The following is a 15,322-nucleotide window of genomic DNA, read 5'->3' as shown; positions in this document are numbered from 1 at the left end:
TCAGATGCTGCAAACAACGGAAGGACTTTGACGTATCGTCTTTTCAGAGTAAAGAGAATTTAATTCCTCTAAAACAGCCCCTGCATCGTCTACTCCTTTTTCCTTTTTGGATTTTTTTTTATATCGACGGCACTTCAATTTCTCATATTTCATCATAGATGCTTCCAAACCCCCATAAGACCCTATTTGCCCTGAAACAACACAGAATTACCTTTCTAATGACACCTCACACAACCCTGTTTGGTTCATCTAACTTTAGAAATTTCGTATGCAATTCTCTCACATTCTCTCCCACTCCCATAGGAGCCAACAACTGTCATTCTCGTATTCCTTCTATCTCACCACAGGCGTACCAACTTATTATTTCTCTGATATTTACGGTTTTTGATCACTACTTTTTGAAAGTGGTTTTGGCTTTTAGGGTTAAATACCTTTCTGGATCTTAATTCTCATACGTTCATAACTTTAACAATTTGTACCTTGACAGTTCTAATGGGATTCTATACATACAACTGTCTAGTTACGAATATTAGGAGATAGGAGATATGAAAATACGAGAATCACCGTCCTGCAAAATGCACCAGATTTCGGTAGGCTCTTTTTCAAAAGAATCCCTGACTAAATGGCTTCCAATGAGAATCACAATTTCATTCAAGATAATTTTGTTCATTTCATTCAATAATTCATTGTGTGTAATCTACACGTTAATCATTCTGAATTCGACATTGTCGTCGATGAACTGCTGTCGACCAATTCCGAATGACATTTGACTAATGCCTGCATCAATTGCTCAATATCTTTGAACAAATAATTGGTCAGCAATGCCAATTCGGTAGTCCAAACATTTTCAATGTTAACCAATTTTCGTCCAGCGGCCACCACAGCAGCGCTCAATTTTGATGGTAACATCTGTACCATTTCGTAATCATTTATCGTCAAATCTAATATTTCCAAGATTCGACCGGCAACAGTTGCTTTTAGATCTGCGCAACAATTGTACTGTTTGTCACTCTTTTGGTAGTCGGATTCACTAACGCTAGCTTCCATATAATATTCAACGAATACAGCAGCAGTTGGATAGATGAGATTATATTGGAACGACTGAATTATCATTCGTTCTGCTGGTCCAAAATAGCATGAGTTAAACTTAAACCATTCTGTCTGAAGTAAAAAAGTGACGGTGGTGCTGCTTACCGAGTTTCTGGTAATCAGAAATACAATAGACGTTGTTCATTTGACCGTTTAGGTCCGAGTATTTTGGGACATCTTGATCGCGATCTTCCAATTTCGAAGCAATGCCCAGACAGCACAGCACAACTAAACTCAACCGATCTACAGCGATACGATGTCGGTCCATGAAAATGTCCAAGTAGTAAATTGCTGGAGAAGCAGGGCACACGGAATCGGCAAATTATTGTCCGCATAAAACGGCAAAATGAACAATTTATCAATTTACCCAAATGCAACGTTGTGCGGGATAATAATTCACTTTCAGCCACTTCTCGCATGAAATTAACGCAGTAATCGCGGTAGGCGATTTGTGGTGATTGTTTGAAAAATGCTGGTCGTGAAGCCTCCGTCCGCCGTAACTCATCGATAATATCGTCCGCATACTCGGTGTACCACCAATGTGATAGCACTTTTGCCTGCCGATGGATGAATTTTAGAAATTTTTCAGCGGCACTACCCGACGAGGCAACCAATGTATCCTTACCTTAACGTCACATTGTTGTTCGACAGTCTTAATGTGAAGTTTTATGAACGTTTTTTGAGAGTTTTCTTCGGGCGTAATGGATTTGGGCAATTTGCGATACTTATTTCGAATCGAGTCGGCTGCTGGAATTGTATGTTGATTTTTCGGAGTAATTTCCATTTTCTTGTGCCAAAATCGAACAATTTCGTGTGAGTCAACGGTGAACGCAATTTTTCTCTTTTGTGCTAATTCCAGGCTTTTGTTTTAAATTGGATATGCTGTTGTATTCATTGCTTGTAACAAAATCAGACTGACTGATACGTTTGCACTGTTCTTAAATCGAACAAAAAAAATAAGTTCGTGTATGCGTGTGGGTGGGTATACCATTTGAAACACTGTACAATGAGTTTGTTACTTTTCATGGAGCTAAGTGTTTATGGTTAAGCTGAGATAATGATTTTGATTTTGACTTTCATGGGCCCTGAACCATGACTTTCCGAAGCAGCTTCTCCCTCGAGTGTAGATTATATACTTGCTGGTATCTTGCTGTCTCGACTATATCAATAAACATAGCTAACGCCGACCCGTACGAAACACCTATTCGTATCAAAAGCCTTTAATGTGAAACTCTTCATTTCTCTTACTTCATTTTCTTCTCTGCTGAAAAACTATTCTCCCTTTAAAATCACTTACATTATAAATAAACATTTCACAGATAAATATATGCTATTATATAGCTCTATATGCCTGTATATAGCTCAATATAGCTGTATATAGGTATATATAGATGTCCGTATATGGAATCCCTGAAACCCCACACACATAACAAATTAGTTCCATGTTAACAGAAACTCTCTAAGTATCATTTTTCCCAAGATATTTCTATTTTACTAAAATCCAATATGGCCGCCGGCAGCCATTTTGTTAGGAGACCGGAAATAGTACCGACGCTTTACATTCGTTAATACCTTTCAAACAAAAAAAAATTCATGAAATTCGGTCAAAATTTACTCGAGATATTGTCAAAATACACCACGTTCACTGTACTTCCGAGTAGCCAGATAAGAGCTCACTCCAAGAGACCTAGCTCACGCTCCGGAGAACATAATTTCATAAATTTTTTTTTCCCTGATTGGTACAGTCAATACCTATCTAATAAAGCTAAAACAGACGAAATATGTTCAAATGTGGCCGACCTACAAGCAAAAACTGCTTGCCGCCCTGTGCCTGTTCCACACCAAGGGGTCTAACTCACTAGTCGGTCATCCGATTTCCATAAACTTTTTTTTTGTCGATCGGTATTGTAAATACCTTTTATTTGACGTATCACGTACAAGTTGAACGTTTAAATGTCCGGAGATATCTTCGAAAAACCGTAAAGCACTTATTGGGCCACAGCTCGGGAGGGGTCGATCCAAAATCACTCATCTTCGAACTTAGCCTGTCTTTTGACATTACCAAACGGGAAAAAAAAGAATTTTCAAAATCGGATGCGTTTTACTCAAGTTATCGTGCAGACAGACAGACGGACAGACGGACAGAGGGACTTTTTTTTTCTCGCGGATTTGGCATCTCTAGACAACCACAATAGGTTTCCCCTTACTCAGGGAGTCCAATTCGACGTGTTACAAACGTATGCGTAAACCTATAAGACCCCAGTACTTCGTACGGGTCTAAAAAGCGTTATTGCTATTTGCACTTTGCGAATAGTCACTTTGTAACACTTTTGCTATTCGCAACAATGTATGAATAGCATCTTACATATATAATATACAGTTGACCTTACTTGAACGACTATCAATAGACTGTTATGATCAGAGCGAGAAAACCGAAGACTAGTTATTATAACTTGCCTTGGGGTACTTGTCAAAGTATTTACTTCTCTCTATGTGGTACGTTGAGAACGAGAGGACCAAAGACCAGTTTATTATAACTTGCCTTGGGGTACTTGTTAAAATATCTCTTTCTCTTTCATCATAACGCTCTATCGAAAAGTACACTCTAGTGTTGTCCCACTCTTATGAAGAAAATGGGGTTCCTAGCTCCTAGCTTCTAGTATCTTCAACAACAAGATAGTTTTTGTGAGCTAAATTTCTATTACACACATTAAGTATTTTGAACATATTTAATTGATGTAAACTTAGAGAGTTTCTATTGAGTGTTGAATTGCAATAAAATGACCAGATACGTTGTTACAGCCCCAACAATCTAAAAATAAATTCTCAGATTAACCACGCAAGCGTAAACCTCTTGCCATTTTAAATTAACTGCAAACGCTAAGGTCATGTCTATTTTGAAGAAACCACAAGCGGTAAAGAACGGCTGCTGGTGAAGTAGTTGCAACGAAATAAGATCCATCTGCAAAGCGAATTAATATAATTTATCTGGAAAGTGACAATTTGAAAGGCATTTTCAATCACTTCTAACTGCATGGCAGGACTTTCAATTTCCTTTCCAGCTACGCTTTCATACACAACCATTGACACTTTGTTCGCCTGCAATTAAACGAGAATAGTTAACTAATTATCGTTTAATGCTGCGAACGTGCCGAGCTCGGTCTGACCGGAACCCGAACTTGATTTCGATCCGAACCTGAACTAAGACCTGAACCTTAGGCGTTTCGAACACAAAATTCAAGGTCAAGGCTCGGGTAGAGTTCGGGAGAAAGCGAGAAATCGACAAGTTCTGATTCAGGTCAAGTTCTGGTTCAGATCAGGTTCAGGCGGAACCTGAATTGTTAGTTCAGGTTAGGGTGGAAATCCGATTCGGGTCAACCTGGATTGAAACAGGTCAATCCGAACCCGTTCCGAGCCTTAATCATTATAAAAGTTTTGTCGGTCTACTTGAAGAACCGTCGAGTAATTCACAAATATTAGCGATGCCACCGGGATTGCAAAGAGTAGAATCCATAATACTTGCGCTGAAACAAGAAATTTCTTCGTTTGAAGTCGTTCATGAACGAACAGTCTGAATACAAAAATGCACTCGCTGTGGTCGAGACATTTTCTCGGGTACAGTTGAACTTGAAGAAACACAAAAATTGATGTGTGTGGGATTGCCTGATAGTACAACATTGTTCCACATAGCTTTTTGTGTGCATTCGTATTGAGACTGTTTAATGAGAAAATCTTTTATTAACCCAAAATCTCCATTTTCATCTCCGAGAATGTTGGATCGGTGGCAGCCTCGAATAGCAGAAATACGTGGCATGTAAGGGATATGCTTTCTAAAGCTGTAAGAATTGTTCTTATTTATTTGTGTGCTAATTGAACTCCAACATTTTACCAATTGAAGTTAAACTAAACCATCCGAAGGCAGCATTCAAGTCGCCAGTCGTCTCATAAAGAATTTCATAGATTTCGGATATTTTTATTAAATCCGTGAAGAAAATTTTCGGTTTCTCCTGGACCAATTTTACTTTCCAATTGGATGTATGTTCGTCCATATCCTTGAATTCACACAGCTCCGATAGTAGTAATGACAACGCACACAGCTTAATCCGTACAACCCAACACAAGGATACATCCAGTAGTGTTATTAAATATACGAGGAAAATGGGATGAAAATTCGTTACAAACCGGAATCCGATTTCTACGACCTTTTCTAACTCGTAGTGGACACACAAGACTGCAAAGACAGCCAAATTCAAAGTGAGAATTATGAATAGTGAAAGATTGATCACAATATTGTATTTGTGGTACAAAAATCGGATGTTTAATTTTGAAAACAGTAGGTCAACAGTTCGTAGTCGTCTCCCTATACACGCAACCGTTTTCTTATGAAAAAGTACTTGAAGGTACACTGAAGCCGATGTTAACAATCCAAGAATTTTTATCAATTCATTTATTGCAATTGCAACCGATTTCTGGACACATAAAAGCGGATACGTGGGGTACAGTGAATCGATGACAATAGCAAGAATAATTAAGGAGACGTTACATCCGAACAGGAAGTAATTGGTCAAGATTCTCATTATAAATTTGGACTTGAACATCATATCCACTCCAAACAATTGTGAAAAATGATTTAATAATTTAAAATTTGGCGTGTGACCTTTGAGTGCTTTTGCCATTGCGTTGCTGATAATGATACTGCTTCCGGAATGAGATTTTAACGAAGAATGCGTCTTGTTATAAGTTGAAAAGGCAGAAAGGCACCAACGATTTTCGAATTTTATTTGATCAAGCAAATTGTGATAATTGAAAGAAAAGGGGTGAACTCGTGCATAACGGATTCCATTTAGCTTTTTCACTCTTCATACACATAGTGAAAGAGTCGTAGACGATTAATTTGTTTACTATCCGTTAAACGCGATTTTATGGTGAAAGTCCAATTAGGTACAAATTACCTTTCCTGAATAAATTATAACGTGAAGGTTACCTCAATTTATGGAGGCGTGCCGTTTTTTAACGGTGTACAAACGTTCCCAATGAAGAAACTATTTATTTATGTTTCGAAAATCCTTCTCTAGATAAAATTCCACAATTGGTGAAGAAAGGTCAACCGTTCAATTTTAACAGATGTTATGGCCATACCAAACGGGCAGTAAGAGCACTTTATAATTTTATTGCCTGTCCAATGCGAAAGTTGACCATTACATAGCAGTTGGCCACCTGCGAAAATGATTCATTACAGTCGACGTCAGTCAAAAATTCGACATAAATTTGCTTAAGCTGTTTTTCAACTTATTGCATTCAAACGAAAGTGTTTATACGTCTTCATACGGATAGAATAGTTACAAGTGTTAAAATGGTAGGTGTATGAGAAGTTGTGTTTATATACGAGTGACCAGCTGAAAAACAGCTGAAATTCATGCCTCACTGACGTCGATGATGAATATTTTTGGTTCATTTTACGTGAATTTCTTTGTGATATTTAACTTTTGCATGGGCTACATGGGGCAGACAAAAACCCAGGATACATTGGATGCTGTTACGTATTTGATTAATTTGGAAAAGCTTTTGTGATACTCACAAATTCATTGGTTGGTTTTTGAGCAACTTGAAGAGACAGATACCGAAGCTTGTTACTCAAAAAACAAATAGCCTTCAGGGGCCCTTAAAGAAGCACACACATTAAAATGACGAATTTTAGACCCCTCCTTCCCCTCGCATGCAAAAATGTATGGATTTTCTTTGAAAATGTATGGAGCGCACGCATTTAGATATTAGACGACGTTAGCTAGAGCTCAATATTTCTTTTTGTCGACGGCCTCGTCGATAACAGATGACATGGACGCCAGTGAAATGTTAATTACATTTCGATTTTCGAGATATGAATCTAAATATATTTACCTTTCGTTTCATTGAAGTCATTAGTAAATCGCTCTTTAAGCGAGACACAATAAAAAGTTTTCGGTCATCGGAAGTGTAGTTGTTAAAACTCAACCCATTATGTCACTCATAAACGCTTTGTTACCGTTGCTTCGAACGCTTCAAGTGACTGCCCTGAGTCCGTTCTCTGTGTCATCATCATTGAACCATTTTACATCGAATCGTTTTAACTTATGGAGTATTTTGTCAATATTTGTTCTTATCATCATTTTCATTCACGGTGTACTCGACTTTAACTTCTATTCCGACCCTCAGCCTTCAACTACGAAAACTATCATTTTTATCAAATTGTGTAGCGTTCGACTGGGTCATCTTACGGTTTTGATTGACTCTTTTTTGCAACGAAAAAATCTTATTGAAATCATCGACACACTGTCGCTTATTGACTCCACATTTATAAAAAAATTGGGAGTGGATGTGGGTCACAAAGATTTAAAGAAACTACTGTTGAATTGTTTGGTACTTGGCTCAGCCCTTTTCGTTTCAATCGAAAGTGTAGCCCTAGCCATCTTCCTGAACCATTCGTCGACAACCTTCTTCACATTCTGGATTGCCAGTACATTATCCCACTCCGTTATTTGTCTACGATATCTCCAAATCTTTACTTTCATCTACATTGTCCAATCGAGGCTGGCAATAATTAATTGTAATTTAAATAAAATTGACGTCGAAATATTCACTGTGGAGACTCGCACGAATCTGGTGTCAATAATTGGACACTTGGAGGAGGACAATCGGAACGTGTTGAGAATACAAAATAGAAAATTGAAAAATTTCGACCAAATTCCCATTTTGAGGGATTTGTTTGGGAAGCTGTGGGATGCATCAAAATTGATCAATGCCTGTTTTGGCACTTCACTGCTGGTTTGCATTGGAAATGATTTCGGAACTGTGACATTGAACGGATATTGGATGTACTTAAATTTCAAAAAATCGGAAAGTGCGGCTGTCACCTGCAGTATCGGACTGTGGTCTATACCACATTTAGTGTGTTTGCTGCTGATTGCTGGATTTTGCTATTTGACAGTATTTAGAGTGAGTAGAAAATTAAAATTATCTACGCCGCAGTAGGTTTAAGGTGCTATTGCATTAGTAGATACGGCCCTAACAAGTTCCTAAGCCTTGCACACAAGATGTATGAGAATATGCGTCGATAACACACAATCAGGAGCATTATGTTCCTATCTTATTTTGCAATGAACCTCAACACAAGGTATGGTCGAATGTCAAACTTTGTGTGTAGCGGAGGACATAGCGATTTCATATCAACAAACTCACCTCCCATGAGAGGTGAGTTCGTTTATATGAAATCGCTATGTTCTCCGGTTTGTATGAACAGACCATACCTGGTTTGTACATTCATTGTTATTTTGTACTCTTTGTATTGCAGTGCGTTAATGAGCGATACCTTTACGAAAAGCAGAAAAAGGTTTCTTCATTTTCAATTTTCAGACGAGTTACACGAAACTACAGTCGACTTTGAAATAAGCGACACATTTCCTTGCAGCTGTTTTTCAGCTGATCCACTTACCCAAACAAATGTGTTTTTACGTATGGAACCATTGTTGAATGAAAACTTTGTTTGTGTGAGTGGACCAGCTGAAACAAAATACGTCACTTATTTGGTTAACTTAAACTTAAGACAAACATTAAAGTTTTATTACAATGAGAATGCTCTTGCTCTTCAGGCGAACGAAACAGCTCTAATTATTCATAAAATTGATAATAACACAATCCATGGCCATAATATTGGCTTAAGAACTCGAGTGAGTTTCGTTTTCTGTTGTTATCAGAATGGCTTCAATATCTCTTTTTTCAATATCTCATGTTTACAGATTCAACAATTTTCCATCCAGATGTTGCATCAAAAACCTGCATTTAATGCGTGCGGTTTCTTTGACATTAATTTTACGCTACTTTATATGGTAGGAATGAGTTACTGGTCGAGAATTTTCATAGTACACATCCTGAAAGCATTTGTTTGGTAACTCGGTTTCGTATGATATTCCTGGGGGTATGATGAGCTATAAAATAGTATAAAATAGTAGTTTATACTTGACGTACGCTCATTATACTCGTACAAGCTCTCGTAATGCGTACACGCCTTGGACAATCTAATGCACTATTATTGTCGTAATGATATCGATACTCATTCTGTAAAAAGTTAACAAGATTTGTTTTTCGATAAATGTATCGAAATGGTTTCAGGAATGTGTTTACAGGATTATTGTGAAAAACGACCCCATTTTCGTTAATATAAACGCGACATCGAGGGCAACATCACTGAAGGGAGTATCTCCGATATATCAGGGCTACTGTATTCGATTTTGATAGTTTCAAGGAAAATAATTAACAAAATCGGTTCAGTAGTTCCTGAGATATCGGAGATACGCCCTTTGATGTTGCCCACGATACAATGCCGCCCGGAAGGATGAGATCTAAATTGACTTTATTTTGTATAGATAATTGGCGCTATTACAACCCACCTCATCATTCTAATTCAGTTCCAGAATATGAACTAATCGGCAGTATACTCCGGAAAGGAACGGCTTCATATAGATTGGTGTTGTCAGATAATTTTGTTGTGGCGATTTTCGTTTCGGATTATTAAACATGAATACAAATGCTTATAAAAGATTTTCAAAGCCATTTTTTACCCAGGTTCTTACCGCTTATGGAAACCATTTAAAATTTTGATAGCTCCCTGGTCGTTATCCAGAGCCTAATATTTGGGAATTACAGTTTGTTCATTTCATTTTTACACAGTTTCTAAAGATTGTCGATATGTCAGAGTTTTTAATGTACCCAGTCAATTAAGTTCTTCTCAAATTGCGCAATATTTGAATTCGCGATAGAAATTTTAAAGTTTGCGCCAAAAATTCATAATTTGGGAAGAACTTAATTGACTGGGTACATTTAAAACTCTGACATATCTAAAACTGTGTAAAAATGAAATGAACAAACTGTAATTCCAGAAAGTTTCCAATTTTTTGTTCTTTGCTTGTTCATAGTTTTTAACAGTTTTTGATCTTTTCCTGACGTTTTACGAGCATTTAATTATAAAAATGGTAAGAAAAAAAAATTGGGAATTTTAGGAAATTAATTCCCAAATAGTTATTAGTCTCTGTCGTTCTCCCATGCTTCTAGAAGATGATCAAAAGATTAATAAGGTGCGGATGCTACCGCAATTAAACGAGCAATTACTGGAGAGAATAGGTAAAAATCATTTTAAACTTCAGGTCAACCTGACTTGACCTGAACCTGGATTATTTCAAATGAGTCTGGTCATGTCAGGTTGCAGTCGTTTCGGCTCAATTCACAAACGATCTTTTTAACGTTGCAGCTTTGGCAACGGACTATTCGTACATACGTAATTCTCGATCTCTAACACCAACGGTTTAAGCGAAAAAACAGCACAAACAAACAAAGAATGTTGGAAGGTACGACGGGCTGAGCTAGAAACAAACGATGTGCCATTAGGCTTATCAAAGAAACACACTCCAGAATTAAAATGATAATGAAACCACCGGAAGGTTTCGTTTGCAGTGTTTCTAAAGTCAATAAAGGGAAGAAGAAAGCCAAGAAAAACTCGTTGAAGTTAAAAAGAGCTCGTGATTGATGATGTGGCAGCTCGTTTTCGTTTCTTATGTCCTCTGAATCGTTAATAGAGGTTTTTGTTGTTGAATTGAATTCGTTTTTATTTCTCGTTTCCTTGTTAGTCCATGGGTCTGTCCGTTGTACTTGCCTATAACCAATGATCTGTAGACTTGCCGTGGGCGTTCTCCTTTGCCGTGTGTTTCTTTAACCGGATTCCCAGAGACGTTTCTGCGTGCAAGCGTTTTCTGTAACGATTTTTTGATGAGTGGTTTCTGTGGACGATTTCTGAAGTCCTTTCCTGGTGGATTTATGATTGGTTCCTGTGAAAGTTGGCTTGCAGAGGTTTTCTGTCTTCTAGTGGAAGATTCCCCATGAGGGTTGTAGCTGTCTTTTTGTTAATTGATCGATTTGCCTTTGTGAAGTCGTTTGTTTTTGTCAACGATTTTTTCGGCGATTTTGTCAGCGGTTTTCTCTGTGTCCGCAAGTCCCAGTTTTAACTCCGATTGGCTGTAAATTTTCGGTTCGGTTAACGTAAAAGAGCTTGAGCGGATATGGCTAGTTCAGCAGTTGATGACAAGAAGGTAAGAAGTTTTTTCTTTGAAAATTTTTTGAAGAAAACGGTCGCTCTAAATGCTTTTGTCGTCGATCTTCGTTTTACTGCGTTTTGCTGCGTTTGGGGATGAATTTCGTAGCAGCTTTCATAACAGTCCGTGCTTCCATCAGCGGATGGCAATTAATTTGAAAAACTTTTAACACTTGTTCGTAAGAAAAGTTTTTGCTGTCTTGTGTAAGAGGCTAGCGGAAACAACTGAAGATGGTCAGTCCACTCTGACCTAGGACCGCCGCTAGTTCTCGAGGTCGAAACAGCTTTTCTTCTTCTTCTTGTTTTTGTCACTTTACGTGATGCTTGGGCAAGGGAAGAGCTATAGCTCTGTTTGTTCGTCTGGAGTGTGTTTCTTTGATAAGCCTAATGGCACATCGTTTGTTTCTAGCTCAGCCCTTCCGACATTCTTTGTTTGTTTGTGCTGTTTTTTCGCTTAAACCGTTGGTGTTAGAGATCGAGAATTACGTATATACGAATAGTCCGTTGCCAAAGCTGCAACGTTAAAAAGATCGTTTGTGAATTAGATTTGACCTAATTATACTAAATTCAGATTTCAGGTCAACTTAGGTGATATAAAATAGAAAACAAAGGGTTCAGGTCGAGACGCGTTCAGGTAACCCTGACCAGTCCCGAACTTTAACTAAAAACCATGGAGCTTATTGTGAATTATCGTAAAATGTTTTTTATTAAAACAAAATCCTTCTCGTAATAATGATTGCAATCACTTACAGCAGTGGTGCTTCGGTCATCAGCATTCCCTTTTCCCACAAATCCTGTGCAACTGACAAATTGTGATCGTCATCTTCCAATTGCAGTTGATCGGGTGTAATAAATGTTGGATAAGCTTTGATCAGCACTTCGACGGCCGGCGCATCAGTCGGATCAATGTCCAGAAAATTCTCTTCGAAACCGTGATATTCTTTGGAATTTTCCGAACTGTAATACACGCGAATCTCGTCCTCATGTCGTACCATACGCAATATATTCGCACGAATTAGTCGAATTTTCGTATGGCACTCAATGTACGGACTCTCCACCTGACCGGATGGCGTAACCATGGCCTTCGAGCTGTACACAGAACGTAGCTCTTCGTCTGGCGTTAGTTTCGGTGGCAGAGCATCGTGTTGATATCTTAATGCCATTTGATCGACTGCATTGTCCAGATTGGTGTCGGTTCGCACATAACTGCATACCTTGTCGAAACATTTCATAATACTTTTGATGATAGCCTCGCGCTCCGGTAAGTAATTGTCGGAATTAACAACGCCCAACCGTTGCCAAATGTTTAGTGGCAGGCCGCGACGCAGAATTTCATTTTCGTTTATCGCCTCCTTCAGGGCCATCGGAATCAACGTTTCCAATAAATCGCCGAACGTTTGCTTCTGATAAGCACTGACAGTTATATGTAACGAATGGTAGTCTTTGAGAGTGAGCGCCTGGTGGATATATCCTCTGGGAAAGTACAGTAAATCCCCCGCTTCTAAAACAACATCCAGACACGGTTCACCGATTTCCTCTTGTTTGAAATTTTTCGAAGATTCGCGGGGCAACATACTGCTCCGGTTCTTCGGCTTATACAAACGCCAGCGTTTCTTGCCTTCGACTTGCAATACGAACGCTTCGATGTCATCGTAGTGAGGCGCAAAACCTTGACTATTCTTCGGAGTAAGATAAACGTTGGCGCCGATCATACACTGAAAATATTCCTGAAGTGTTGCGTTCAGTGAATGAATGGCAGGCAGAAAGGTTTGCGGATTTAAGATACGAATTGAATTTCCCTCCCCGTAATAGTGCCAAACGCATGGTGGCATTGCTCGTCCCACAGGATTGAGCGTCTCTCGAACTCCGTCCTTGTACTGCGTAATGTCAATGTTTTTCGTAAACTCGACATGGTTCTCGCGCAACATTTTGTCAATAATTTCCGTTGAGATCAGGTCTTTATAGTAATCCGAAAAGCGTCTCTGGATTCGGATTGGCTTCTGTTCCCAATACTTGTCCATGAATGTTGACACCGGAATCGGTTTAATCAGAACACCGAACAATTTCTGTCCCTCCTCAATGCTGCCCGTTAGTGGTGTCAAATTCAAAGCATCCGAATAATTTGGCTTCGAGTTCGTGGGAAAGTGTTTGTAAACCGCAACCTGCATTTTATTCTCCGAACCGCCGGACACCAATTCACCGCTGTCATTCTTACCACTTGTATTCTTCGCCAAATCGTTGCCTTTGCGTCGTTTCTTTGACGATCTGTTCTTTTCGGCTCTGTTCCCCGGTTTTGAAGAATGCGCCAATTTGTTGGATAATTTTGACTCATCGTCAGAAGTGAAAGAGTCTTGCGATGATCGACTCAGTCGTTTCCTTCCCGTTTCCTTTGACATCGTTGACTGCTTTCGTTTGTTTGAAGATTGTTTGAATCGCTGAGAGCTGCTAGCAGGCTCATTGAATGATTCAAAATCGAAATGCGATGCTGTCGAACTGCTGGACTGCATGATGGAAAGTCTGTAAATGAAATTATTTTTGTTGGTAATTTAGTTGTACCTAATGGGTTATGTCAAGGATCTCAGGTCGCAGAGCTACATTTTTTTCATCTTTACAATAATACGATTGTCACGCAAAGCAAACATGAAAGATGTAACTAAACATTCGACACAGGTATCCGTTGTCTGTGCACAAGTAATTAAGCAAAACTCTCACCTTTTATTTTAATCAAAAAACTGTTTTCCGACAGTAATACACACAACTCTTCATGCGGTTTTATTTTTCTCGTGCGGTAACTTGTTCACTGTCATCTCTGTCATCGATCCAAAATGAGTCCGTTTTGTGATTGTTATAATTGGTATCTAACCAGTTGCAGAATCATTTGAATTCTCATTTCTTTTCCTTCTTCTAAATAGCCTTTAAAATAGTCTTGCCTAAAGAGTTGGCGTAAGAACTGTTCGTCGATGTAAGTGAAAATCATTGCTGTTTAACCTTTGACGGCATGTAAACATAATATCGGTTGTATTCTTTCGTTTGATCTAACCAAGGCTGCAAACTTTGAAGAATCATCAGAAGTGGTGTTTTGCCGCGTATACTGTGTGACCTTCCCTAAGTTTACTTAGCCCTGGATCTAACAACTTTCAAAACATTGATGTGAAATCTATTACTGCTTTTAAGATGCAAATTTACCTTGTTGAAGCATCGCTGTAAATTTTGGGAAGGTCAAGCAATGCAGATACACTGGTGACAGACACACTACGTTTCATATTTAAAATTCACCACGCCATACAAATTCGATTTTGTTGAATTCGTTTGTATGGAAAAGACGTGTTCCCAAAGTTTACAGCCTTGTGTAGAAGCATATTATTTGTGCCATTAGTCTTTTTCATTTTTGTCGATAGATAACTAAATTCTGACGGAACAGTTTAAGACACCTACGATATTAGTTGGCAACCAAATTTTTACGGATCAGTGGATATTTTACACGCTCTACTAGATAACCAGTCCTTTCCGAACCTAGATGGATGAAGGGTCTAAAGGATCAGTTTAAAACACTGTGTAATGCGTTCAACAAATTTGAATCTACCCGCTTTCGGGCGTGTCTTTCAACCTGTTCTGTCAGAACTTTTAGGTTAATAACATATGAGTAACGGCGGTGAATTATGTGTTTAAACAATAGCGCACATGTTATGGCACGCCTTTTATAACATCTGTTCCATTGTTTAAATACATGTACGCTATTACATACAATGAAAGTAAATAGATAGGTATGGACAAACGTTCAAATTTGTTCTAGCCGGAGCACATACGGATTTGCATGGCGCCACCTCAAACGAACTCATTTCTAGTGCAAATTTCCACTAGAAATGAGTTCGTTTGAGGTGGTGCCATGCAAATCCGTATGTGCTCCGACTTGTATGGACTGGCCATACCTACTTATCTACTTTCATTAATTACATAAACGAGAGAAAACGGAGAGATCGTTTTGAGTGCAAAACCTTAAGCTGTAGTCGTACTTACTCTCTTCCTTTAGCTGTTCGTCTACTTTTTAACAATGAGAAGTAGGAGGAGCAACTGTGTGTCACCGCCTTCGTGATCAACTCAGAGTTGTCTTAACCT

General features: G+C 38.6%; 2 protein-coding genes across 4 annotated transcripts; both read right to left on the bottom strand.

Moving 5' to 3' along the window:
• Nucleotides 1-645: 645 nt before the first annotated feature.
• Nucleotides 646-2,006, bottom strand: LOC119071154 (cyclin-J). 2 transcript variants are annotated; one of them, XM_037175906.1, is made up of 4 exons: nucleotides 1,715-2,006; nucleotides 1,457-1,646; nucleotides 1,195-1,380; nucleotides 646-1,121 (listed from the first exon to the last, which is right to left on the bottom strand). In XM_037175906.1, the coding sequence occupies exons 1-4, from the start codon at nucleotides 1,871-1,873 to the stop codon at nucleotides 709-711; spliced, it is 948 nt and encodes a 315-aa protein (XP_037031801.1). In that variant the 5' UTR covers nucleotides 1,874-2,006; the 3' UTR covers nucleotides 646-708. The 2 variants fall into 2 exon arrangements, with proteins under 2 accessions (XP_037031801.1, XP_037031808.1); XM_037175913.1 differs by having other exon boundaries at nucleotides 646-1,118; nucleotides 1,715-2,004.
• A 9,877-nt stretch (nucleotides 2,007-11,883) lies between these two features.
• LOC119071048 (bifunctional lysine-specific demethylase and histidyl-hydroxylase NO66-like) lies at nucleotides 11,884-14,059 on the bottom strand. Of its 2 annotated transcripts, none has more exons than XM_037175660.1 (2): nucleotides 13,922-14,059; nucleotides 11,884-13,725 (listed from the first exon to the last, which is right to left on the bottom strand). In XM_037175660.1, exon 2 carries the CDS (start codon nucleotides 13,711-13,713, stop codon nucleotides 11,953-11,955), a length of 1,761 nt encoding a protein of 586 aa, XP_037031555.1. In that variant the 5' UTR covers nucleotides 13,714-13,725; nucleotides 13,922-14,059; the 3' UTR covers nucleotides 11,884-11,952. The 2 variants fall into 2 exon arrangements, with proteins under 2 accessions (XP_037031555.1, XP_037031565.1); XM_037175670.1 differs by having other exon boundaries at nucleotides 11,884-13,723; nucleotides 13,919-14,034.
• Nucleotides 14,060-15,322: the final 1,263 nt, after the last annotated feature.

Source organism: Bradysia coprophila, chromosome II, assembly GCF_014529535.1.
Source record: "Bradysia coprophila strain Holo2 chromosome II, BU_Bcop_v1, whole genome shotgun sequence".
NCBI lineage: Eukaryota > Metazoa > Arthropoda > Insecta > Diptera > Sciaridae > Bradysia > Bradysia coprophila.
The sequence above is the reverse complement of the archived record's forward strand: the minus strand, read 5'-3'. Positions and strand labels throughout refer to the sequence as shown.

Bases quoted from the DNA above. Each gene is read 5' to 3' on its own strand.
- LOC119071154 (XM_037175906.1), bottom strand. From the start codon at position 1,873: ATGGAAATTACTCCGAAAAATCAACATACAATTCCAGCAGCCGACTCG. The intron at 1,647-1,714 runs GTAAGGATACAT...ATCCATCGGCAG, and splicing joins AACAACAATGTGACGTTAAG to GCAAAAGTGCTATCACATTG. The intron at 1,381-1,456 runs GTAAATTGATAA...CTGCTTCTCCAG, and splicing joins CCGCACAACGTTGCATTTGG to CAATTTACTACTTGGACATT.
- LOC119071048 (XM_037175660.1), bottom strand. From the start codon at position 13,713: ATGCAGTCCAGCAGTTCGACAGCATCGCATTTCGATTTTGAATCATTC.